Source organism: Physeter macrocephalus, chromosome 5 (assembly GCF_002837175.3).
Source record: "Physeter macrocephalus isolate SW-GA chromosome 5, ASM283717v5, whole genome shotgun sequence".
In the NCBI taxonomy this organism is placed as follows: domain Eukaryota; kingdom Metazoa; phylum Chordata; class Mammalia; order Artiodactyla; family Physeteridae; genus Physeter; species Physeter macrocephalus.
Window position 1 is genome coordinate 69,659,338 of NC_041218.1, and position 27,395 is coordinate 69,686,732.

General features: G+C 37.6%; 2 protein-coding genes across 7 annotated transcripts in view; both read right to left on the bottom strand.

Moving 5' to 3' along the window:
- Positions 1-27,395, bottom strand: part of DGKB (diacylglycerol kinase beta) — a 654,153-nt gene that overhangs the window by 580,924 nt on the left and 45,834 nt on the right. The gene's annotated exons all lie outside the window — the stretch shown is intronic.
- Positions 11,171-11,662, bottom strand: LOC112066357 (cell cycle regulator of non-homologous end joining-like). Its single transcript, XM_024129282.2, is given in 3 exon segments — positions 11,171-11,300; positions 11,302-11,498; positions 11,501-11,662. Coding segments are annotated over 3 exon segments (432 nt in total). The 5' UTR covers positions 11,606-11,662.

A 27,395-nucleotide genomic window follows, 5' to 3' on the forward strand; every position in this document is an offset into this window, starting at 1 on the left:
TCTGCATTTTCAAGGTATGTATTGCTTCATTTTTGTGACTTTTAAACATATTATGAATTAGTAGAAAGAAGAAAACATTTGTTCTTATTTTTATGTCAACTGCTTAAATTAACAAAGGGAACTTGAAAGGTTTACTTAAGAGACATAGCTGCCCTGTTTTAACATTATTCTATTATTCTATTTTTAATTACGGAAGTAGTATGATTATAATCATCATTTAAGAGTAATATGGTTAAAGTAACTTGATTAAAATATTCGATCAGTACCACAGGGTATAAAATAAAAGTAAAGGCTCACCCAAACCCCAGAATTAAATATTTTCACCATTTCTATTCTGCTTAGTGATTTGTTTCTTGTCACAATATCTATTTATTACCTGATAAAAAAGAGCTATGTTTTATATACAACTCCCCCAAAACACACAGATCTATTCAAAATTTTACTGGTTATATGACTAGCTTTAGTTCTTCTGGTTGACATTTTATAACTGATAACTGCGAATAATTCACTAAAACTCTATTTCTTGATCCTTCAATTTCAAAGTATCTGTTGTCTGCTCTCTATAAAGTCTGGGAAAATTGTTTGGCCTACAATCTATTTCTCTATTCCTTTTTCCAACTTTTTTAACCATACCTTTATGTTTGCATTTTTATTCTGTGATGGAGATTCCTCCTCTATAATTAAATTTGTAGTTGGGCGTATGGCCAACTTAGATGTAAAAATGGGGCATGGAATGCAAAAAAGTCATCTGTGCTAATTCCAAATTGGGACACTTAAATAGGGATACACCTTCTTCATGCTTTGTCTTCCCTGTTTTTGCCACCTGGAAAATGAACAGGCCTACTCCCAGCCTAAATGGCAAGGCCACAAGATAAAAGTACTCTGTGATGTAGAACCACCCACAGATTTGGAACATTCCCGACATATTTTGTGGAGGAAGGATATAAACTTCCTTGTTCTTTAAATCTCAGAAAGTTTGGTCTCTCTGTTTTCACATCTTAGCCCACCGTCACAAACACACTTCAATATTTTGCCTGGTTTTTGATTCTAAAATTTCAAAACCACTTAGCATTTATAAAAATAAGCATATAATAGTATAATTTACTTCTTAACCAAACTGTGATTTGTCCCTGAGGGAAGGAGCTGAAAGCTAAATTAATCTTATGTCACTTGAAAAAGAAAGTTTCAAGCATCAAGTAGATTCCATTTTCTTATAGTCAATCAACAGCTCAAACTATGCCATACCTTTTAGTTTGCATGGTATTTTGAACATGATATTTTTATTTATCAATATTTTTTCAAAATTCCTTAATGCCTCTCTTTATTCTGAGTTTTTACTAAATGAATACTAGACCTTATATCTCTGTTATTTTGCCCTTTCTGCAAACTGGATCTACTATTTACAGTCGGAGCATTAAGGTCTTCTTCAAATATATTTTGTATTACTCAACATTTTTTAACGTTGGCATTATAATTTTAATTTCAGAGACGTTTTCCTAATCTTTGTTTATCATAAATTTTCCTGTTTTGTGATGCAGCATGCTCTTAAACCTCACTAACAATAATACTTACCAATGCTTTTTTATAATATTAATTAAACCTATAGCTTAATTAGTGGAAAACTAATATTTTTTCAATATTGGGTCTTCCTAGGATGAATATGAAATAATATTCCTTTTATTTATGTCAGCTTTAATAAGTTTTCATAAAAGTTTCTAACTTTCTCCATTAGGCGTTATACATATTTTGTTAGATTTATTTTTAGGTACAGTATATTTTTCTTGTTATTTTGAATGACATCTTTTTTTTAAATTACATTTTCTGGTTGCTGCTTTTGGAACATAGAGCTTTTTTCTATATTTATCTTATATCCAGCACCTGGTTACTTCAATTATTAATTCTCAAAATGTGTTTATAAAATCTTTGAATTTTTTCCTTTATCACTAATATTATTATTTTTTAAATTACAGAAGCTGTACAAATTAGTTGGAAATAAATATACAAAAGCAATAAGACAGTGAAAGCAGGAAATTTTCTCCACCCTCCCTTGGGTTAATGTATATATTTTTATCTTTCTTCCAGTTTTATTGAGATATAATTGACTTACAGCACTATATAAGTTTAAAATGTACAACATAATGATTTGACTTATATACATCATGATGACCACAATAAGTTTAGTGAACATCCATCATCTCATACAGATACAAAATTAAATAAAGAGAAGAATTGTTTTGCTTGTGATGAGAACTCTTAGAACGCACTCTCTTAACAACATTCACATATAACATACAGCAAGGTTAATTATATTTATCATGCTGTATATTACAGCCCTAGTACTTATTTATCCTATACTTGGAAGTTTGTACTTTTTGGCTGCCTTCCTTCAATTTCCCCTCCCCCTTACCCCTGCTTCTGGTAACTACAGATCTGATCTCTTTTTCTATGAGTTTGTTTGTTTATTTGTCTGTTTGTTTTTGAAGTATAACTATCCTGCAACACTATTGTAATTCCTTTCACACAATTAGGTGATAAGTATTTCCATACATTTCAAAATGATCACCACTATAAGTCCAGTTACCATGAATTTTAAATACAGATAACCATATCATCCATATACTATGATAATTTGCTCCTCCTACTCCAACCCTTATATCTTTTGTTTCTTTTCTTATTTCACTAACAGGAGCCTCCATAATAATGTTCAACATAAGTAGTGACAATGGATATCCTTGTTGAGTTCCAGATTTTAGAGGGAATACCTGTACTGTTTTGCCATTCAAGATGATACTTATATTGTTCTGTTAAATACTTTTAATCAAGTTGAAGACATTTTTTGTTTTTCTGGCTTATAAAGAATTTTTAATCATGAATATCTATTGAGTTTTATTAAATGCTTTTAATGTTTCTTTTTCAACATGAATCTCTTATTGTAAATTAAAATTAACTGCATTTTAAGTGTCAAAAACTCTTTCATTCCTGGAGTAAATGTAGTGAGATTAGGATATAATGTATTTTTTTTTCAATTATCATGCTCTATTGACTTGTCCTCCTCAGCCCACATTCTTTATTTAAATTTATTTATTAAATTTTTTTTTTTTTTTTTGCTGCATTGGGTCTTCGTTGCTGCGCGTGGGCTTTCTCTAATTGTACCAAGGTGGGGCTACTCTTCGTTACGGTGCGCGGGCTTCTCATTGTGGAGGCTTCTCTTGTGTGGAGCACGGGCCCTAGGCACATGGTCTTCAGTAGTTGTGGCATGCGGGCTCAGTAGTTGTGGCTTGCGGGCTTAGTTGTTCCACGGCATGTGGGATCTTCCCGGACCAGGGCTCGAACCCATGTCCCCTGCATTGGCATGTGGATTCTTAACCACTGCACCACCAGGGAAGCCCCCACATGTTCTTTTTTGTACCCTTCTGCTTTGTATGTTGTATCCTGTAATATATTCTTTGAATGGTTACACTTAAGATAAGACTATACATACTTATATTAGAAAAGTCTAATTTTAATATAAAATCTGAACAATAAGAGAGCCACTGAACACTTTAACCATATTCACCTCCCTTCCAAATTATATTCTATATCAATTAGAGTTTTAGTTACATATTTATTAGTCATCATAAGAAATTATCATGATTATTTATACACTTAACATTGGTTTAACTTTCTGGTATTAATCTTTTTCCCAGGGCAACTTGGCTTCTTTATTCTATTACCCATCCTATGCCAGATTTATTTATTTTTTCCTTTTTTGGACTTTGGGAATTTTCCACAGTTTTTGTGATTTCAACAACAATATATTTTAATGCATGCTTACTTTTTAAAGACTTCTCAATATGGCTAGACTGCCATACTGATGAAAGAGTCTCTCATTCTTTTACTAGAGCACAGTTGGCATCAACTAAGGTTCTGGCTGTGTCACAGTAACATGTCCTACATCCCTAGGTAGTGTGAGATGAAGGTACCAACGTAATTTCTATGAAAAAGAGCAAGAAAGAATCATCTAAATATTCTGAGTGATTTTTCATCTCTATTTTCCATTTTCCCTTGGCAGTTTACACTTATTTTACCATATGATTATCATATCAAAGTCTCAGAAAAATATACAGTAAAAAGTAACAGGATATAAAAATACGATACTTCAAAGATTTAGAAACAGCTAATTGGCTTTTTAAAATCATTTTCAGGTATCTTATTCTTAGTATCTCAAGAAAAGTATAGAAAATGGCAAAATTTACTAACTCTAGGAAGTGGTTTTGGTCTTGCCTTTTCTAACTTTGCCTTGTCATTTGATTTATTTTTAAGTAAAATATTTCGGTTCTGATACTGACTCATTCCATCTAGTTAGTTCATTAAAATCATATATGTGTGTGTGTGTGTATATATATATATGACATAAATATGTAATAGAGAACTGAACTAGAAATCCAAGACCACCTACATCAAAAACTTGTGAGAAAGAGCACATAACAGGAAGAGTGTGACACAAAGAAAGTTAAGCCCACTTTTCCAAGCTAAAATTCTAAAATAGAAAATCAAATATTGAATCATAATCTCTAAATATACAGATACTGTACATTCAAAAAATCATAAATAAGATTATTTCTGAAATACCAGATTAAGGTAAATATTTATCTTACCTTCAAAAATTTGGGGTAACTCAAATTTATCTGAATAGTATTGGAAAGTGCAATATTCAGATATGAAAGGAAGAAGAATTTTTCTTTTTCGCTACAGCTGAAAGATCTATGGATAAAAGAAAGCTATATTACAACTTTTTGTCCCATAAGCTCAAAGAATTATTTACAAAATAGTTTTTGAACTATTTGGCAGAAAATCATTTGGGAGAGTCATCTGTCTTTTTTTTGCTCTTCATGACATTTCTAAGCAATTGTACAGAGATCTCCTGTGTTACAAACTTCATAGGACACAAAGGTCAGAAAAATTTTCAGGAATACATACACACACACACACACACACACACACACACACAAACATATACCCTTACAGTATTACAGATTGTAAAAAAATTCATGGCTAAGACTGAGGCTGGAGCAGAACAAAGACACACCCCAGACCCCAGGGACACTGCAAGGAGTAACAAGCCACAGTAGGACACTGTTGGGAAAGTGAAGGATAGCCCTCCTGTACCCTGATCCCAAGCAAAAGCTTGCTGCTGTTGGAGAAGGAGCAGGAAAAGCTCTAACACCCTTTAGAACTTTGCCCGGATACTAAGCAGAGATATGTTGCCTTTGGGGTAAGGCCAGGAAAATTTGGAACCTTACAAGCCCTGAGGATCAGGTATACAGAATCCTTCTCAGTCTGAGGACACAGAAGATGATAGGAAACCCTCTGCTGTCATCCCCATCCCACCTAAAGCCATGTATATTAATCATGTCTTTGGTTTTCTGTATTCTGGTGCTTTGATATCTTAGGGCCTTGCTGAACCTGGAGGGATGTTCCTTTCAGGGTTAGCTAATTCCTAGAGAGAGCAAAAGTCTTGCCTGTGAGTGCAGCTTTCATCTCAATCCAGAGCTTATAGCCCAACTACATCCTTAATCAGGCTCTCACCCTGGACCACAATCCATCTACTCTGATTACCACAGGCTCTCACCCTGGACCACAATCCATCTACTCTGATTACCACAGAGCCAAGTACCACACAACTAGGGACAGGCCCAATGACAGCCTGCTGAAATTATTCAAATTAACCAATCCTAAACTGGCTTACCCTGCCTCACCCATTCTTTCCCATAGAAATCACAATAAAGGCTCTCACTCAAGTTTTCTCCTCACTCCTTCTTCCTCCTGATGGACCCTGGTGCTTCCCCAAGTAGCCCCTTGTCACAGGGTGTGCCCCCTTATCTTAGGATCTGTAAGGGCAACAAACTATCTTCTCAATTGCAATCATTCCCTCATCTGTTGGCCTTGCCACACCTAATAATAATATCATCTATTTTTTTACATCAATTTTCATCAGAATATGATTGCTTTACAAGGTTGTGTTAGCCCCCACTGCACCACAAAATGAATCAGCCATACATATACAGATATCCTCTCCCTTTTTGGACTTCCCTCTCATTTAGGACACCACAGTGCATGAGGTAGAGCTCCCTGTGCTATACAGTACGTTCCTATCTGTTGTCTAATATAATATATTTTTAGAAACACCTTACACCAAGTGACACATGACAGCAGTCTACATCTGACGAGTGGGAGGAAGCAGAAAGTTTCATCTGTGCCACAGGTACTGAGCATCTGCTGAAAGCTGGCAGTGGAACAAGGACACAGAAAACAACCTCAGCATTCCAGACCTGACCTTCAGCAAAATAAAGCTGCAGTTTACTACTGGGGAAATTTTTTAAATTCAACATTTAAATTTGAGATAATGGTAGATTTATATGTAGTTCTAACAAATAAGGCTGAGAGATCTCATGTGTTCTTTTCCTACTTTTTCCTCAATGGTAATATCTTGCCATTTTCCTATTCCCTCTACCAACCATCTCCTTCTTAGTCCCTGACAAGCACTCATCTGTTCCTGTTTTTATAATTCTATCACTTCAAAATACAATATACATGGAATCATACAGTATGTAATATTTTTGGATGACTTTTTTCTATCAGCATAATTTCCTGGAGATTCACCCAGGCTGTTGCATGTGTCAACATTAGGTTCATTTTTATTGTCGAGTACTATTCCGTGGTATGGAACTCCCACAGCTTGTTCAACTATTCACCAGCTAAAGGACAACCGGGTTGTCTCCAGACTTTGGTGATTATAAATAATGCTGTTATAAAGAGGTATGTACATATTTTTATGTGAACATATTTTCACTTCTCTCAGATAAATGCCCAGAACGGCACTGCTGGGTTATATGGTAGCAGCATGTTTAGTTTACTAAGTAACTGCCAAATTATTTTCTAGAGTAACTATATCATTTTGAATTCCAACCAGCAAGCATGAGCAGTTTCTCCGATCCTCTCAGCATGTGGTGTTGCCACTATTTTTTTATTTAGCTAATCTAATAGGTGAGTAGTGATGTCTCATCTTAGTTCTCACTTGCATTTCCCCAAGGGGTAATGATGCTGACAGCTTTTCGCATGCTTATATACCATCTGCATATCCTTTTGAGAGATACGTCTGTTCAGATGTTCTGCCTATGCTCTAACTGGAATGTTTCTTCTGTTTTTTCTTGTTGAGTTTTGTTTTTTTTTTAATAATACATCTTTATTGGAGTACAATTGCTTCACAATACCGTGTTAGTTTCTGTTGCAAAACAAAGCGAATCAGCCATATGCATACACGTGTCCCCATATGCCCTCCCTCTTGAGCCTCCCTCCCATCCTCCCTGTCCCACCCCTCTAGGTCATCGCAAAGCACCGAGCCGATCTCCCTGTGCTATGCTGCTGCTTCCCACCAGCCAACTATTTTACATTCAGTAGTGGATATATGTTGATGCTACTCTCACTTCACCCTAGCTTCACCCTCCCACCCCATGTCCTCAAGTCCATTCTCCATCTCTACCTCTTTATTGCTGCCCTGCAACTAAGTTCTTCAGTACCATTTTTTTTTCTAAGATTCCATATATATGTGTTAGCATACAGTAGTTCTTTTTCTCTTTCTGTCTTACTTCACTCTGTATGACAGACTCTAGGTCCATCCACCTCACTAAAAATAAATCAATTTCATTTCTTTTTATGGCTGAGTAATATTCCATTGTACACAGGTACCACATCTTCTTTATCCATTCATCTGTCAGTGGACATTTAGGTTGCTTCCATGACCTGGCTATTGTAAACAGTGCTGCAATGAACATTGTGGTGCATAACTCTTTTTGAATTATGGTTTTCTCTGGGTATATGCCCAGTAGTGGGAATGCTGGTTCATATGGTAGTACTATTTTTAGTATTTTAAGGAACCTCCATATTGTTTTCCATAGTGGTTGTATCAATTTACATTCCTACCAACAGTGTAGGAGGGTTCCCTTTTCACCACTCCCTTTCCAGCATTCACCGTTTCTAGCTTTTTTGATAATGACCATTCTGACCAGCATAAGGTCATACCTCACGGTAGTTTTGATTTGCATTTCTCTAATAATTAGTGATGTTGAGCATCTTTTTATGTGTCTCTTGGCCATCTGCATGTCTTCCTTGGTGAAATGTCTATTTAGGTCTTCCACACATTTTTGGATTGGGTTGTTTCTTTTTTTGATATTTAGCTCCATGAGCTATTTGTATATTTTGGAGATTAAACCTTTGTCTGTTGGTTCTTTGCAAATATTTTCTCCCATTCTGAGGGCTGTCTTTTTGTCTTATTTATGGCTTCCTTTGCTGTGCAAAAGCTTTTAAGTTTAATTAGGTCCCATTTGCTTATTTTTGTTTTTATTTCCATTACTCTAGGAGGGGAGTCAAAAAAGATATTGCTGTGGTTTATGTCAGAGTGTTTTTCCTATGTTTTCCTCTAAGAGTTTTATAGTATCTGGTCTTACATTTAAGTCTTTAATCCATTTGGAGTTCATTTTTGTGTATGGTGTTAGGCAGTGTTCTAATTTCATTCTTTTCCGTATAGCTGTCCAGTTTTCCCAACACCACTGATTGAAGAGGCTGTCTTTTCTTCATTGTATGTTCTTGCCTACTTTGTCAGAAATTTGGTGCCCATATGTGCGTGGGTTTAAATCTGGGCATTCTATCCTGACCATTGATCTATAGTTCTGTTTTTCTGCCAGTACCGTACTGCCTTGTTACTGTAGCCTTGTAGTATAGTCTGAAGTCAGGGAGCCCGATTCCTCCAGCTCCATTTTACTTTCTCAAGATTGCTTTGGCTATTTGGGGTCTTTTGTGTTTCCATATGAATTGTAAGTTTTTTGTTCTAATTCTGTGGAGAATGCCATTGGTACTTTGATACGGATTGCACTGAATCTGTAGATTGCTTTGGGTAGTATAGTCATTTTCACAATATTGATTCTTCCAATCCAAGAGCATGGTATATTTCTCCAACTGTTTAAGTCATCTTTGATTTCTTTCATCAGTGTTTTATAGTTTTCTGAGTACAAGTTTTTAGCCTCCTTAGGCAGGTTTATTCCTATATATTTTATTCTTTTTGTTGCAATAGTAATTGGGAGTGTTTCTTTAATTTCTCATTCTGATTTCTCTTTGTTGGTGTATAGGAATGCCAGAGATTTCTGTGCATTAATTTTGTATCCTGCAACCTTACGAAATTCACTGATTAGTTCTAGTAGTTTTCTGGTGGCATCTTTAGGATTTTCTATGTATAGTATCATGTAATCTGCAAACAGTGACAGTTTTACTTCTTCTTTTCCAATTTGTATTCCTTTTATTTCTTTTTCTTCCCTGACTGCTGTGGCTAGGACTTCCAAAACTATGTTGAATAAGAGCGGCAAGAGTAGACATCTTGCCTTGTTCCTGATCCTAGGGGAAATGCTTTCATTTTTTCACCATTGAGAATGATATTTGCTGTGGGTTTGTCATATATGGCCTTTATTATATTGAGGTAGGTTCCCTCCATGCCCATTTTCTGGAGGGTTTTCATCATAAATGGGTGTTGAATTTTGTCAAAAGCATCTTCTGCATCTATTGAGATGATCATATGGTTTTTATTCCTTAATTTGTTAATGTGGTGTATCACATTGATTTGCATATATTGAAGAATCCTTGCATCTCTGGGATAAATCCCACTTGATCATGGTGTATGAGCCTTTTAATGTGCTGTTGGATTCTGTTTGCTAGTATTTTGTTGAGGAGTTTTGCGTCTATGTTCATCAGTGATATTAGTCTATAATTTTCTTTTTCTGTGATATCTTTTTCTGGTTTTGGTATCAGGGTGATGGTGGCTTCGTAGAATGAATTTGGGAGTGTTTCTCCCTCTGCATTTTTTTGGAAGAGTTTGAGAAGGATTGGAGTTAGCTCTTCTCTAAATGTTTGATATAATTCACCTGTGAAGCCATCTGCTCCTGGACTTTTGTTTGTTGGAAGATTTTTAATCATGGTTTCAATTTAATTACTTGTGATAGGTATGTTTATATTTTCTAATTCTTCCTGGTTCAGTCTTGGAAAATTGTACCTTTCCAAGAATTTGTTCATTTCTTCCTGGTTGTTCATTTTATTGGCTGTAGTCTTTTATAATCCTTTGTATTTCTGCAGTGCCCGTTGTGATTTCTCCTTTTTCATTTCTAATTTTATTGATTTGCATCCTCTCCCTTTTTTTCTTCATGAGTCAGGCTAAGGGTTTATCAATTTTCTTTATCTTCTCAAAGAACAGCTTTTAATTTTATTGATCTTTGCTACTGTTTTCTTCGTTTCTATTTCATTTGTTTCTGCTCTGATCTTTATGATTTCTTTCCTTCTACTGATATTGGGTTTTCTTTCTTTCTTTTTTTTTCTCCCCAGTGGGGAATTTTGAGCATTTTTCAGCACCTGTATATTGAAAACCTGTACAGCACATGATTGCCTCATTCTATGCCTATCAAAAGCCACACTGAATACAGAAGCAGAAACACAGACTCTAGTGTGATGTCTTGTCCTTGGTGTCTCCTTTAGGTTCCTGTCCCACTCTTGCTTTCCGACTGTCCAGGGACGAAGGCCGAGGCCACCAAGTGGAAGAAAGGTGGCAGCTCGGGGGAAGGAGGCCTGATTGGTCAGGAGGCTTCCCAATCTGTACGCTGAGCCTCGGGCTCTTAGAGAGAGCCCAGCACTGTGGCAGGACGTCTGCTTCAGGGCTGGACGAGCAATGGCTCACAGACTGATTGCCTCGCGATGGAAGCTATTTTTAAAATAGGATTCCTCCTTAGGGAGCCCAAACAGTAGGAATTCCAGTGTACTTAGCAGCCATACTTGTTTTTCTCTAAACATTATTAAGTTGACTCTTTGGTTCCAGTAAGTTGACCACCACAACCTCAACTCCCTGGAACCAGGTAACTGAATACAACCAACTGTGGGGATCCCAGATCCTCTGAGCGAGGAGAGAGCACAGTGCAGGGAGGATTTCTAACAGGAGCTCATTCTGATTCCTCAGTTCCCAAGGTGAATCTGCGCAGCCCAGGGAGCCACAAAGCTGGGAGCAGAAGCTGTGACAGTCTGAAGGCAGCGCCCAGGCCAAGAGGGAAACCCAACTTCCTTCAGCTACTCTGGGCAGAAAGTCCAGGAAGTTTGTCCCTTAGCTGAAAAATATCTCTCTGACGTATTTTAGCGCATCCTGGTCCTCCTCGAGGCCTCTGCCACAAGCCGAGTCAGAATCCGCAGGTCCCGGGGGAGGGCCATCTTCCCCCCAGTCCTCACTTCTGCTCCAGGGACAGCAGCGCTGAGCTGGCTGGGGAGTGCTCTGGCTTATCAGTGCCTGCCAGAGGCAGCTGTTCCAACAGCTTTTCCTGTTTTCGGCCCTCAGTCAGGATCCCCAGAGCAACGTCTATGATTTCAGCTTCATTCATGCAGTAAACAGTCCTCATGGCAGGAAGTCTTGCTGTAGCCACTGGCACATGGCTGTTCTCCTCCTCTTGGGGGTCTTCACCTGCACCGTCCTCTTTTCAGCCACCTGAGCTGTCATCCATGCGGGAAGCACCCTTTTTTTATTCTCAGATTTTAAGTCTTCCATCTCCCTAGTCTCTCATGAAGAGGAACCAGGGCCCAAGCTTAATGACTTCAGGACAGCAAATCCACTCACTCTCTCATCACACCAGGAATTATAGGTCTGTTTGTCCTGAATGGAAGTCCAGCTTTAATTCCAGCAACAGTGCTGCCCGTGTCCCCGGCGCTTCTCCAGGAGGGCTTCCTGCCTCCGGGCCCATGCCCCCTTCTTGGCTTCCAGGGCAGTTCCAGGAGTCTGATTCTGGGCAGTTGTAGGGAGCTCGGAGCCCGGCCGGCTGGGCCCCGGCCCCACACGCACCATGGCCCGCCCACCGGCTCGGCCACGTCCCCGCACTTCGACATTAGGTTTTCTTTGTTCCTCTTTCTCTAGTTGTTTAAAGTGTAGGGATAGATTGTTTATTTGAGATTTTTCTTCTTTCTTGAGGTGAGATAGAATTACTATAAACTTTCCTCTTAGAACTGCTTTTGCTGCATCCCACAGGTTGTGGGTTTTCGTGTTTTCATTGTCATTTGTATCTATGTATTTTTTTATTTCTTCTTTGATTTCTTCAGTGATCTCTTGGTTATTTAGTAGTGCACTGTTTAGCCTCCATGTATTTGTGTTTTTTACAGTTTTTTTTTTTCTTGTAATTGATTTCCAATCTCATAGTGTTTTGGTCAGAAAAGATGCTTGATATGATTTCAACTTGCTTAAATTTTCCGAGGCTTGATTTGTGACCCAAGATGTGTTCTATCCTGGAGAATGTTCCATGTGCACTTGAGAAGAAAGTGTATTCTGCTACTTTTGGGTGGAATGTTCTATAAATATCAATTAAATCTATCTGGTCTATTGTGTCATTTAAAGCTTGTGTTTCCTTATTTATTTTCTGTTTGTATGGTCTGTTCATTGGTGTAAGTGGGGTGTTAAAGTCCCCTACTATTATTGTGTTACTGTTGATTTCTCCTTTCATGGTTGTTAGCATTTGCCTTATATATTGAGGTGCTCCTATGCTGGGTGCATAAACATTAATAAATGTTACGTCTTCTTCTTGGATTGATCCTTTGATCATTATCTAGTGTCCCTTCTTATCTCTTGTAACAGTCTTTATTTTAAAGTCTATTTTATCTGATATGAGTATTGGTACTCCAGCTTTCTTTTGATTTCTATTTGCATGGAATATCATTTTCCATCCCTTCACTTTCAATCTGGAAATGTCCCTAGGTCTGAAGTGGGTCTCTTGTAGACAGCATATATATGGTTCATGTTTTTGTATCTATTCTGCCAGTCTGTACCTTTTGGTTGGGGCATTTAATCCATTTACATTCAAGGTTATTATCAATATGTATGTTCCTATTACCATTTTCTTAATTGTTTTGGGTTTGTTTTCATGGGTCTTTTTCTTCTCTTGTGTTTCCCCACTTAGAGAAGTAACTTTCGCATTTGTTGTAAAGCTGGTTTGGTGGTGCTGAATTCTCTTAGCTTTTTTTTGTCTGAAAAGCTTTTGACTTCTCCATCGAATCTGAATGAGATCCTTGCTGGATAGAGTAATCTTGGTTGTAGGTTTTTGTCTTTCATCACTTTAAGTATATCCTGCCATTTCCTTCTGGCCTGCAGAGTTTCCACTGAAAAGTCAGCTGATAACCTTATGGGGATTCATTTGTATGTTATTTTTTGTTTTTTGCTTGTTGCTTTCATTTTTTTTTTTTAATTTAAGTTTTGTTAGTTTGATTAGTATGTGTCTTCGTGTGTTTTTCCTAGGGTTTATCCTGTATGGGACTCTCTGTGCTTCCTGGACTTGGGTGACTATTTCCTTTCCCCTGTTAGGGAAGTTTTCAAGTTTAATCTCTTCAAATATTTTCTCAGACCCTTTCTTTTCATCTTCTTCTGGGACCCCTATAATTAGAATGTTGGTGCATTTAATGCTGTCCCAGATGTCTCTGAGATTGTCTTCAATTCTCTTCATTCTTCTTTCTTTATTCTGCTCCTCAGCAGTTATTTCCACCATTTTGTCTTCCAGCTCGCTTATCCGTTCTTCTGCCTCCATTATTCTGTTATTGATTCCTTCTAGTGTATTTTTCATTTCAGTTATTGTGTTGTTCATCTCTGTTTGTTCTTTAGTTCTTCGAGATCTTTGTTAAACATTTCTTGTATTTTCTCAATCTGTGCTTCCATTCTATTTCCTTGATTCTGGATCATCTTTACTATCATTACTCTGAATTCTTTTTCAGTTAGATTGTGTATTCCCTCTTCATTTATTTGGTCTTCTAAGTTTTTACCTTGCTCCTTCATCTCTGACATGTTTTTTTGCCGTCTAATTTTTTTTTTAATTGTGTGGGGTTGTGTTCCTGTTTTACTGGTAATATGGCCTGAGGCTTCCAGCACTGGAGTTTGAAGGCTATTGTGTAGAGCTGGGTCTAGGTGCTGAGATGAGGAACTCTGTGAGACCTCATTTCGATGAGTATTCCCTGGGGTCTGAGGTTCTCTGTTAGTCCAGTGGTTCAGACTCGGAGCTCCCACCATAGGAGCTTCCACCCAAACCCATGCTCACAAATCAAGATCCCGCAAGCCCCGTGGGGTGGCAAAAAAAAAAAAGAGAATAACAAATTAAAAAATAAAATTAGAGCAGGAAACTAACAGATATGTTAGAAAGAATGTAAAACTAAAAATATAGATGAATCAATAACTAGAAGGTACATCAGTACCACAATAGTAATAAAGAGGAGGAAAAAGGGGGAAAAAAAAGGATGGGAGAGAAGGCCTTGGCTGTGGAGAGCGGGGCCTAAGCAAGAGAGATATTTAGGTGGTGAGCAGGGCCCATGCTCAGGACCCACAGGGCTGGAAAAGGCCCTGGGGCCTGTGAGGGGTGGAGCTTAGGCTCAAGGAACAGAAGGGGACCAGGTGTGGCCCCCACCCCGATCTCAGAGGGCAGGGGACTTCACCTGGGAGCCCAGCAGGCTCCCCGTGTCCGAGTGGGTGGGACAATTGCCCTCCACTTCTCTCCCTCTCCTCCTCGAGGACCCCTCCCACCTGCCTCTCCTGATCTCCCCAGCCTCCCTCCTATGCCCCCAAGAGACCATGCAACCTTGAGGAGGCTGGAGGGCAGGGGATCCGCCTGGACACTGAGCAGGCTCCCTGCGCCTGAGTGGGCAGGGCAAACGCCCTCTGCTCTTCTCCTGCTCCTCCTGCAGTGCCCCATCTACCTGCCTCTCCTGACCTCCCCAGTCTCCCTCCTATGCCCCCAGTACCCATGCAGCCTGGATGAGGCTTTGGAGGGGGGAGAACCGGATTGTGAGCTCAGCAGACACCCCACCCCAAGTGGGCCAAGTGATCACCCTCCATTCCTCTCCTACTCTTCCCAGAGAGTCCCTCTCACCTGCCTCTCCTGATCTCCCTGGCCTCAGGGACACCAATCTTGTCTGGCCTCCACTTCTCCCCCAACCCCAGTCCCCCTACATCCTACTGGTTCACTGTGGGGTTCCTCCTGTCTCCTTGGGGGTTAGTATCCCCCACTAGTGGCTGGCAGGCACCCTAGCTGTGGGGAGAGGCTAACTCCACATCTTCCTACACCGCCGTCTTGACTCCTTCCCTACTGTTGAGTTTTGAGAGTTCATTATATATTTTACATAGTGGTCCTTTTTCTCAGGTGTTTTGCAAGTATTTTTCCCAATGTATAGCTTGTCGTTTCTTCCTTATAACAAAGTATTGCACAAGTTTTTTATTTTGATGAAATCCATCTTATCTATTTTTCCTTTTATGCACTGTTTTTAGTGTCAAGTCTAAGAAATTTTTGCCTAGCACTAGATCCAAGATTTTCTTCTATTTGCTTTTTTCCTAAAGGTTTTATATCTAAAACATAAGGCTGTGATTTCAGTTAATTTTTTATTAAGATTGAAAATTTAGGCTCATTTGTTTGTTGGTTTCTTTATATAAAGGATGCCTAATCACTTAAGCACTTTTTCAAAAGCTCTTTTCTCCATTGAATTTTGAAACTTTTGTCAAAAATTAGCTGGACATATTTTTTGTGGGAAAATTTCAGTGTTCTCTGTCTCCATTAATCATGTCTCTAACCTGAAAATACTACATAGTCTTGATGACTGTGGCGATACAATAAAATCTTGAAAGCGAGTAGTTTAATTCCTCCCGCTTTATTCTTTTTCTAAATTGTTCTGGCTATTCTAGTTCCTTTACCTTTTTCATATAAATTTTAGAATAATATTGTCTATATCTACTAAAAATATCCTGCTGGGGTTTTGAGAGTAATTGCATTCAATCTGTATATTATTATAGGGAAAATTTCTACCTTTGCTATGTTAAGACTACGAAACCATGAACATGTCTGTCCATTTATTTAGATTTTCTTAGATTTCCTTCATCTGAATTTTCTCAGCACATAAGTCCTGTGCATATTTTGTTAGAATTATATCTAAGTATATTTTTGAGTAATTATAAAGGATATTGTTTTGAATTTCAGTGTCCATATATTCTTTTCTAATTCACAGAATTATAATCAACATTTAAATGTTTATCTTTTATCCTGAAAACATTATAAACTCCCTTAATAATTTTAAGAGTTTAGGGCTTCCCTGGTGGTGCAGTGGTTGAGAATCCGCCTGCCGATGCAGTGGACACGGGTTCGTGCCCTGGTCCGGGAAGATCCCACGTGCCGCGGAGCGGCTGAGGCGGTGAGCCATGGCCGCTGAGCCTATGCGTCCGGAGCCTGCGCTCTGCAACGGGAGAGGCCACAACAGTGAGAGGCCCGCATACCGAAAAAAAAAAAAAGTTTAAAAAAATGATTTCTGAGGATTTTCAACAAAGACAACTATGTCATCTGCAAATAGCTATAGTTTCATTTCTTCTTTTCTAATCTATATGCTTTTTTTATTTCCTTCCTTCCCTTATTGCAATGGCTAGAAATTCAAACACTATTTGAATTAGAATGGTGAAAGTAAACATACTTCCCTTGTTCCCAATCTTGGGGAAAAACATTTGTCTTTCAACATTAAGTAGAATGTTAGTTGTGTCTTTTTTGTAGATGTTCTTTATCAAGATGAGACTATTCCTTTTTATTCCTGTTTTTCTGAAAGCATTTCTTTATGATACACATTTCATTTTATCAAATGACTTTTGTGCATTGATTGATAGAATTATGAGACTTTCATTCTTTAGCCTGTCAATACGGTATACTGAACTGTTTGATTTTCTTAATATTGAACCAATCTGATATCCCTGGAATATAGCCAAACTTGACTATAGTGCATCATTTTACATATTTTGTTTGCTGATATTTTGTTAAGATATTTTGCATCATATTTATGAGGGATGTTGGTCTATAGTTTTCTGATTTTGTACTGTCTTCATCTGGTTTTGGGATAAGGGTAATACTAGCTTCTTAAACGAACTGCTTTTTCCTTCTTTCCTATTTAATGGAAGAGTATGTATAGAATTGGTGTTATTTCTTCTTTAAATGTTTGATAGAATTCTCCAATGAAATCATCTGGGTCCAAGGATTTCTTTTAGAGGAGTTATTAAATCATGAATTCAATTTCCTTGATAGTTATAGGGCTATTCAAACTATCCACTTCATATTATGGAAGTTATGATAGTTTCTGGTTTTTGAAAAATTCACCTAAGTTGTCAAACTTATGTGTGTAGAGTTGTTCATGGTATTCCCTACTTATCCCTTTGATGTGTGCAGGATCTATAGTGGTACTCTCTGCTTCATTCCTGATATTGTCAATCTGTGTCTTCTCTCTATTTTGTCACTCTTTCCAGAGACTGGTGAATTTTTATTCATCTTTTCAAAGAACCAGCTCTTGTTTCATGTATTTTCTTTATTTTGTTTTGTTTTCAATTCCATTGACTTCTGCTATCTTTATTATTTCATCCTCCATCCTTGCTTTGGATTTAGTTTGCTCTTGTTTTTCTAGGTTCTTGAAGTGATAGATTAGAATATTGATTTGGGGCCTCCCTGGTGGTGCAGTGGTTGCGAGTCCGCCTGCCGATGCAGGGGATGTGGGTTCGTGCCCCGGTCCAGGAAGATCCCACATGCTGCGGAGCGGCTGGGCCCGTGAGCCATGGCCGCTGGGCCTGCACGTCCGGAGCCTGTGCTCCATGAAGGGAGAGGCCACAAGAGTGAGAGGCCCACGTACCGCAAAAAAAAAAAAAAAAAAAAAAAAAAAGAATACTGATTTGAATTTTTCCTCTTTTCTAATATATGCATTTAGTGCTGTAAATTTCCCTCTCAGTCTTCATTAGCTGTGGCCCACAAATACTGATATTTGCATTTTCATTAAGTTCAATCTAAATTTTTATTTCCTGTGGAAGTTCCTCTTTGACCTATTGTTTATTTAAAAACATGTTGTTTGGTTTCCAAGTGCTTTGAGATTTCCTATTAGTTTCTTGTTATGGATCTCTAGTTTGATTCCACTGTGGCCAGGGAATACAATTTCAATTCTTTTAGATGTGTTAAATTTTGTTTTATGGCCCAGGATATGGTCTACCTTGTTGCATGTTCTATGGGCACTTAAAAAGTGCCATGTAAGTATTCTGCTACTGTTGCATGGAAAGTTCAATTAAAAAATGATTGTATCCTAATGGTTGATGGTGTGGTTGAGTTTTTTATATCCTTGCTTTTTTATGTCTACTTATTCTATCAATTTTTGATAAAGAAGTTTTTACGTTCCAACTCTAATCATAGATTTGAATATTTCTACTTACAGTTCTTACACTTTTGCTTTACGCATTGTGAAACTAATTGTTTGCTGTAACTACATAAGGACTGCTCTGTCTTCTCAGTAGATTATTCCTTTTAGTGCTCGCTTCGGCAGCACATATACTAAAAATTGGAACGATTATTCCTTTTATTTTTATATGATGTGCCTCTCTACTTATGGAAATATTCTTTGCTCTGAGGTCTACATTTTCTGATATTAATTTTTCCATTCTTATTTTATTTTGATTAATATTTGCATTATGTAGTTTTTTTTCATCTTTTTACTTTCAATCTGCCTATATCCTTATATTCGAATTGAGTTCCTTGTGGACAGCATACACTTGCTCATGATTTTTAATCTACTCTGGCACTATGTATGTTTTAATTGCCTCACTTAGACCATTTGTATTTAACGTGATTATTTATATATTAGGGCTTAAGTCTGCCTTTTTGTTTTGTTTTGTTTTCTCTGTTTTTGTTTCTCCCTTTTCTTTCTCTTGTCTTCTCATGGGTTACTTGAACATCTTTTAGAATTCCACCACGATTTCTCTTTAGTATTTATGTTTGTGAGTGTATTCCTTCAATAGGTTTTACTAGTTGCTCTAGGAATTATACTACACACATATAGGCTATCATAATCAACTGGGGTGACCATTTTGCCAGTTAAGTGAAATGTAGGAAACTGACCCTCTTCTACATGCCTTTACCTCCCCTGTTAATAATGTAATTGTTTTAACTATTTCTTCTACATTCATTTACTTTGCCAAGAAAAAGGAAAATATTTAGAAATAAAAAGACTTGTACTCAAATGTTCAAAGCAGGATTATTCTTAACTGCTGAAAACTGATAACATTCAATTCACAAGTAAACTCATAAACAAATTGTGGTACATCAATACAGTGAAATATAGCAGCAGAAATAAGAGTCAACTACTGATGCAAGCAATGAGGATGTATTCAAAAGCATTATGCTGAGTGAAAGGAGAAAAGAAAACAACAAAACGAAAACAATATAACTATATGACTCCATTTTTTATGACATATTTAAAGACAAAACTATAAAGACAAGAATCAAGTTAGTGGTACCACGGGCTACATGTGGTAGGTATGAACTGATATAAAGTGGGCTGAAGGGAAGGAACTCTATGAGATGATGGAAATTGCAAATTAAAAATTCATAGCGGGCTTCCCTGGTGGCGCAGTGGTTGGGATTCCGCCTGCCAATGCAGGGGACACGGGTTTGAGCCCTGGTCTGGGAAGATCCCACATGCCACGGAGCAACTAAGCCCCTGAGCCACAACTACTAAACCTGCGCATCTGGAGCCTGTGCTCCACAACGGGAGAGGCCGTGACAGTGAGAGGCCTGCGCACCGTGATGAAGAGTGGCCCCCGCTCGCCACAACTGCAGAAAGCCCTCACACAGAAACGAAGACCCAACACAGCCAAAAATAAATAAATTAATAAATTAATTTTAAAAAATACTTTATTAAGATAAGGATTCATAAAACCTTAAGACCACCTGGTAAAAATATAGCCCAGAGATTTAAACATGTAAAAAAAAAAAATTCAAAGCAGTTAAAATTATATAATACTACATGTCTAAAGTACTTTGCAAAACGATTTCATACATTATCTCACGTAATCATCATATGAACTTTCTTACATAGTTTGTGCTATCCTTTTGTTATTTAAACCTAATGAGACTGCAGCTCAGAGAGAACCTACAATTTCCCTAAGGTCACTAATCTTGGAAAGTTAGTAGAGGCAGTAAAGCAGCAATTGGATTGACTAATCATACCCTGTATTCCTTACATGAATATACTATGCTATGCTGGTATATGATTTTTAAAACTTTACACCTCAAGCAGAATAAGTGTTGCATGTAAGTAAAAAAAAATCCAACAGTATGTTTTAAAGGCTGACTTTCATGGGCATGGTCATGAGAGCAAGAAGGTTAAAGAGTAAAACTGAGGGGCCTAAGAAAACGTAAACCAACAGAAGAGAGACAACAGAAGCACAGGAAAAGCAGAATAATCAGCTTTATTTTGCCGATATCTATAAATATGTTGTAAGTAAAAAGAAAAACTATTTGGTGCATCTTAAAAATTGTCTTTAATCTGCTTTTCTGAAAGGTTCATAGAGGTTGCTTTCAGCTCTAACATTAAAGCATCCAACAGTTTCCATCAGAAATTAAACATGAGCAAATCTGTCTCCTTACTGGCTATTCCTCTGTCAAATGTTCCAAAGCAATAAAAAATGGACAATCAGATGAATCACAGATCAGAGGGCAACTTGCCAGTTTAAACTGTCTGAAGAATTTTCTGACATTTTCAGTACTGTATTACTTAAAATAGCCAAGTAGGTGGGTGTGGTGGTTATTACTGTTCCAGGAATAGATTTGCTTACAAGTGGCAGGAAACCTTGACAGAATTCTGATTGATAGTTGTACAGTCATTCACCTTGTTTCAAACCTATCATTTGCTTTGCCTTCCCAGAGCAAAATGTTCTAACAGTCACCATATATGAGAATGAACAAGTGCCGAGCTTATTCATGCCAGTCTAATCCCCAAATCCAATTAGCATTCAACCTTGTCGTGTAGCTACCCTTCTAATGCTTTTTCAGCTACATGCAGTTCTGTGGCTCTGATTAAAAACAGTAGGTGGCCTTGATCACTTAAGATGCTTCTTATAAAATCATTAAGAGCTCAGCAGAGAAAGAGAATGAGACCAAATAGAAAGATGGAGACTACATAACAGTCCAAAAGAAACGCACATTGATAAATACAAAGAAAGACATTTTCATCTTAAACCATTCAATGACAAGATTAGACGAGGAAGATGGAAAAGGAGACAATACTCATTTTTGCAATATGAACTCAAATAATACAATAGAGGGAAGAAAGAAAAAAAAATTTCTACTATATGCCTACTATATGGCTACTATATGCTGTATACTCTTCAGATTCATATTAATTATTTCATTTATCCTCATCATGATCTTCTGAGGTACCTATTATACTCTCCATTTTACAAAGGAGGTAAATAAAGATCAGAGATGCTAAACAACTTATCTGTGTCCATGGATTCAATAAGTATCAGAGAAGACTTCAAATCCAGGTCTCTCTGATCCTAATGACTAAGCTATATTTTAGGTGTTTTTTTGGTCTCCCAAACCTATCATTATATAATTCCACTTTTTAATTTATCAATTAACTTCCTGGCTTCTCAATAACTACATTCTCTCTTAATCATATTACTGTATCTTTGAGATATCTATTTTAAATGACTTTCTCTCTATAATTATGTATAAGTACAAGATGAACTTGTTAACTGTCAGGAGTGAAAGAAGGATCCTGCGCAATTACTAAAACAAATGTATATAGCTTTAGGGATCGTTGAAGAAGGACTGTTAGAGAGAAAACTTCATTAGGTAATAAAGAATACAATGTAGCTATAAAGAAACAATGAGAAAGGTCTTTCTATACTGTTAGGGAAACAGTACCAGTTAAAATAGGCTGGTAGACTCAAGTCAAAAGATGAACACTAAGGCAAACAAAAAAAAAAATCTGTTGAGCAAACATTAAAACTTACTTTATAAATGCAAAATCAGAATACTTTGGGTTTGCTTAATATACTGACACCTCATCTTTTTGCAAAATGGCTTTAAGGAAAAGGCATCGTATCTACAGAATTATCATTAGGCCCTTCATACTTCTTTGCAAATACTTTTAATTCAATCCACTCGAAAAATTTCCCCCATAGAAAAATAATATTGATCTCATAAAAAGAAATACTAGGGCTTCCCTGGTGGCGCAGTGGTCAGGAGTCTGCCTGCCAACGCAGGGGGCACGAGTTTGAGCCTCGGCCTCGGAGGATCCCACATGCCACAGAGCAGCTAGGCCCACGCACCACAACTACTGAGACGCGCCCACCTGGAACCCGGGTTCCGCAACAGGAGAGGCCACTGCAGCGAGAGGCCCGTGCACCGTGGCAAACAGTAGCCCCGCTCACTGCAATTAGAGAGGGCCCATGCACACCAACAAAGGCCAAATGCAGTCAGAAATAAATAAATGAAATAAATATTTTTTTAAAAAAAGAAAAACTATAGGAAATTATTTCCATGTTAAACTGAATTTCTTGAATTCAGCAATTAAATTAATTTAAAGAAAATGTTCTTTCAGCAGAGCACTGACATTCTAATTAAGGAGAAAAGGAAAGCACAGTTATGTGAAAATATATGAAAGATACAAAAAGTCCAGTGAGACAAAATTACCATTTGAGATGCTTGAAAAAGGACTGCACATACTAACCATACTTGTCTATAATATACATCTTAGAGGAAGATGAAGTGAAAACATCAGAGACAAGAGCTACAGAAGCTTCTTAGAATTCCTACAGGAAAAAAGTGCATTTGCTACTCTGCATAAATACTGTACTGAATTTTAAGAAAAATAATGGCAGTCATTCTGGCAAAAGACTGCTGGAAATACATTCTATAAGAAATGGTGAAAATGTGTCTTGGGATTGGTTCAAGATGCCGGAGTAGAAGGATGTGCTCTCACTCCCTCTTGCAAGAACACCAGAATCACAACTAACTGCTGAACAATCATCGACATGAAGAAACTGGAACTCAGCAAAAAAGATGCCCCACATCCAAAGACAAAGGAGAAGCCACAATGAGACGGTAGGAGGGGCTCAATCACAATAAAATCAAATCCCGTAACTGCTGGGTGGGTGACTCACAAACGGGAGAACACTTATACTACATAGTCCATCCACTGGAGTGAAGGTTCTGAGCCTCACGTCAGGCTTCCAAACCTGGGGGTCTGGCAATGGGAGGAGGAATTCATAGAGAATCAGACTTTGAAGGTTAGCGGGATTTGATTGCAGGAGTTCGACAGGACAGGGGGAAACAGACTCCACTCTTGGAGGGCACACACAAAGTAGTGTGCTCATCGGGACCCAGGGGAAGGAGCAGTGACCTCATCGGAGATAGAACCAGACCTACCTGCTACTGTTGGAGAGTCTCCTGCAGAGGCGGGAGGGGGGTTGTGGCTCACTGTGGGGACAAGGACACGGGCAGCAGAAGTTCTAGGAAGTACTCCTTGGCATGAGCCCTCCTAGAGTCCGCCATTAGCCCCACAAAAGAGCCAGGTAGGCTCCACTGCTGGGTTGCCTCAGGCCAAACAACCAACAAGGAGGGAATCCAGCCCCACCCATCAAAAGACCAGTGGATGAAAGTTTTACTGAGCTCTGCTCACCAGAGCAACAGCCAATTCTACGCACCATGAGTCCCTTCCATCAAGAAACTTGCACAAGCATCTTAGATAGCCTCATCCACCAGAGGGCAGACAGCAGAAGAAAGAAGAACTACAATCCTGCAACCTGTGGAACAAAAACCACATTCACAGAAAGATAGACAAGATGAAAAGGCAAAGGGCTATGTACCAGATGAAGGAACAAGATAAAACCCCAGAAAAACAACTAAATGAAGTAGAGATAGGAAACGTTCCAGAAAAAGAATTCAGAATAATGATAGCAAAGATGATCCAGAACCTTGGAAAAAGAATGGAGGCAAAGAACGAGAAGATGCAAGAAATGCTTAAAAAAGACCTAGAAGAATTAAAGAACAAACAAACAGAGATGAACAACACAATAACTGAAATAAAAAATACACTAGAAGGAATCAATAGCAGAATAACTGAGGCAGAAGAATGGATAAGTGACCTGGAAGACAAAATGGTGGAATTCATTGCTGTGGAACAGAATAAAGAATGAAAAGAAATGAAGACAGCGAAAGAGACCTCTGGGACAACATTAAACGTAACAACATTCGCATTATAGGGGTCCCAGAAGGAGAAGAGAGAGAGAGAAAGGACCCGAGAAAATATTTGAACAGATTATAGTCAAAAACGTCCCGAACATGGGAAAGGAAATAGCCAGAGAAGTCCAGGAAGTGCAGAAAGTCCCATACAGGATAAACCCAAGGAGAAAAATGCCGTGACACATAGTAATCAAATTGGCAAAATTTAAAGACAAAGAAAAATTATTGAAAGCAGCAAGGGAAAAACGAAAAATAACATACAAGGGAACTCCCCTAAGGTTAACAGCTGATTTCTCAGCAGAAACTCTACAAACCAAAAAGGAGTGGCATGATATATTTAAAGTGATGAAAGGGAAGGACCTAAAACCAAGATTACTCTACCCAGCAAGGATCTCATTCAGATTCAATGGATAAATCAAAAGCTTTACAGACAGGCAAAAGCTAAGAGAATTCAACACCACCAAACCAGCTCTATAACAAACTCTAAAGGAACTTCTCTAAGTTGGAAACACAAGGGAAGAAAAGGACCTACAAAAACAAACCCACAACAATTAAGAAAATGGCAATAGGAACATACATATCGATAATTACCTTAAGCGTGAATGGATTAAATGCTCCAACCAAAAGACACAGGCTTGCTGAACGGATACAAAAACAAGACCCATATATGTGCTGTCTACAAGAGAGCCACTTCAGACCTAGGGACGCATTCAGACTGAAAATGAGGGGATGGAAAAAGATATTCCATGCAAATGGAAATCAAAAGAAAGCTGGAGTAGCAATACTCATATCAGATAAAATAAGACTTTAAAATAAAGAATGTTATAAGAGACAAGGAAGGACACTACGTAATGAGCAAGGGATAAATCCAAGAAGAAGATATGACAATTATAAATATATATGCAGCCAACAAAGGAGCACCTCAATACATAAGGCAACTGCTAACAGCTATAAAAGAGGAAATCGACAGTAACACAATAATAGTATGGAACTTTAACACCTCACTCACGTGAATGGACAGATCATCCAAAAAAAAATTAATAAGGAAACACAAGCTTTAAATGAGACAGTAGACAAGATAAATTTAATTGATATTTATAGGACATTCCATCCGAAAACAGCAGATTACACTTTCTTCTCAAGTGTGCACGGAACATTCTTCAGCACAGATCACATCTTGGGTCACAAATCAAGCCTCAGTAAATTTAAGAAAATTGAAATAATATCAAGCATCTCTTCTGACAACAATGTTATGAGATTAGAAATCAATTACAGGGAAAAAAAGTAAAAAACACAAACATATGGAGGCTAAACGATACATTACTAAATAACCAAGAGATCAATGGAGAAATCAAAGAGGAAATTTTAAAATACCTAGAGACAAATGATAATGAAAACACGACAATCCAAAACCTATGGGATGCAGCAAAAGCAGTTCTAAAGGGAAGTTTATAGCTATGCAAGCCTACCTCAAGAAACAAGAAAAATCTCAAACAAACAATCTGACCTTACACCTAAAGGAACCAGAGAAAGAAGAACAAACAAAACCCAAAGTTAGCAAAAGGAAAGAAATCGTAACGATCAGAGCAGAAATAAATGAAATAGAAACAAAGAAAACAATAGCAAACATCAAAAAAACTAAAAGCTGGTTCTTTGAGAAAAACAAAATTGATAAACCATTAGCCAAACTCATCAAGAAAAAGAGGAAGAGGACTCAAATCAATAAAATTAGAAATGAAAAAGGAGAAATTACAACAGACACTGCAGAAATACAAAGCACCCTAAGAGACTACTACAAGCAACTCTATGCCAATAAAATGGACAACCTGAAAGAAATGGACAAATTCTGAGAAAGGTATAAGCTTCCAAGACTGAAGCAGGAAGGAATATAAAATATGAACAAACCAATCACAAGTAATGAAATGGAAACTGTGATTAAAAATCTTCCAGCAAACAAAAGTTCAGGACCAGATGGCTTCAAAGGTGAATTCTATCAAACATTTAGGGAAGAGATAACACCCAACCTTCTCAAACTCTTCCAAAAAATTGCAGAGGAAGGAACACTCCCAAACACATTCTACAAGGTCGCCATCACCCTGATACCAAAATCAGACAAAGATACTATAAAAAAAGAAAATTACAGACCAATATCACTGATGAATATAGACGCAAAAATCCTAAACAAAATACTACCAAACAGAATCCAACAACACATTAAAAGAATCATACACTATGATCAAGTGGGATTTATCGCAGAGATGGAAGGATTCTTCAATATACGCAAATCAATCAATGTGATACACCACATTAACAAACTGAAGAATAAAAACCATATGATCATCTCAATAGATGCAGAAAATGCTTTTGACAAAATCAAACACCCATTTATGGAAGTCCTAGCCATGGCAATCAGAGAAGAAAAAGAAATAAAAGGAATCCAAATTGGAAAACAAGAAGTAAAACTGTCACTGTTTGCAGATGACATGATACTATACATAGGAAATCCTAAAGATGCCACCAGAAAATTACTAGAACTAATCAATGAATTTGGTAAGGTTGTAGGATACAAAGTTAATGCACAGAAATCTCTTGCATTCCTATACACTAACAATGAAAGATCAGAAAGAGAAATAAGGAAACACTCCCATTTACCAATGCAACAAAAAGAATAAAATACCTAGGAATAAACCTACCTAAGAAGACAACAGACCTGTATGCAGAAAACTATAAGACACTGAAGAAAGAAATTAAAGATGATACCAACAGATGGAGAGATATACCATGTTCTTGGATTGGAAGAATCAACATTGTGAAAATGACTATACTACCCAAAGCAATGTACAGATTCAATGCAATCCCTATGAAATTACCAATGGCATTTTTTACAGACCTAGAACAAAAAATCTTAAAAGTGGTATGGAGACACATTGGAATCTATAGCCAAATAGCCAAAGCAGTCTTGAGGGAAAAAAACAGAGCTAGAGGAATCAGGCTCCCTGACTTCAGACTATACTACAAAGTGACAGTAATCAAGGCAATATGGTACGGGCACAAAAACAGAAATATAGATCAATGGAACAGGATAGAAAGCCCAGAGATAAACCCACACACCTATGGTCAACTAATCTATGACAAAGGAGGCAAGGATATACAATGGAGAAAAGACAGTCTTTTCAATAAGTGGTGGGAAAACTAGACAGCTACGTGTAAAAGAATGAAATTAGAACACTCCTTAACACCATACACAAAAATAAACTCAAAATGGATTAGAGACCTAAATGT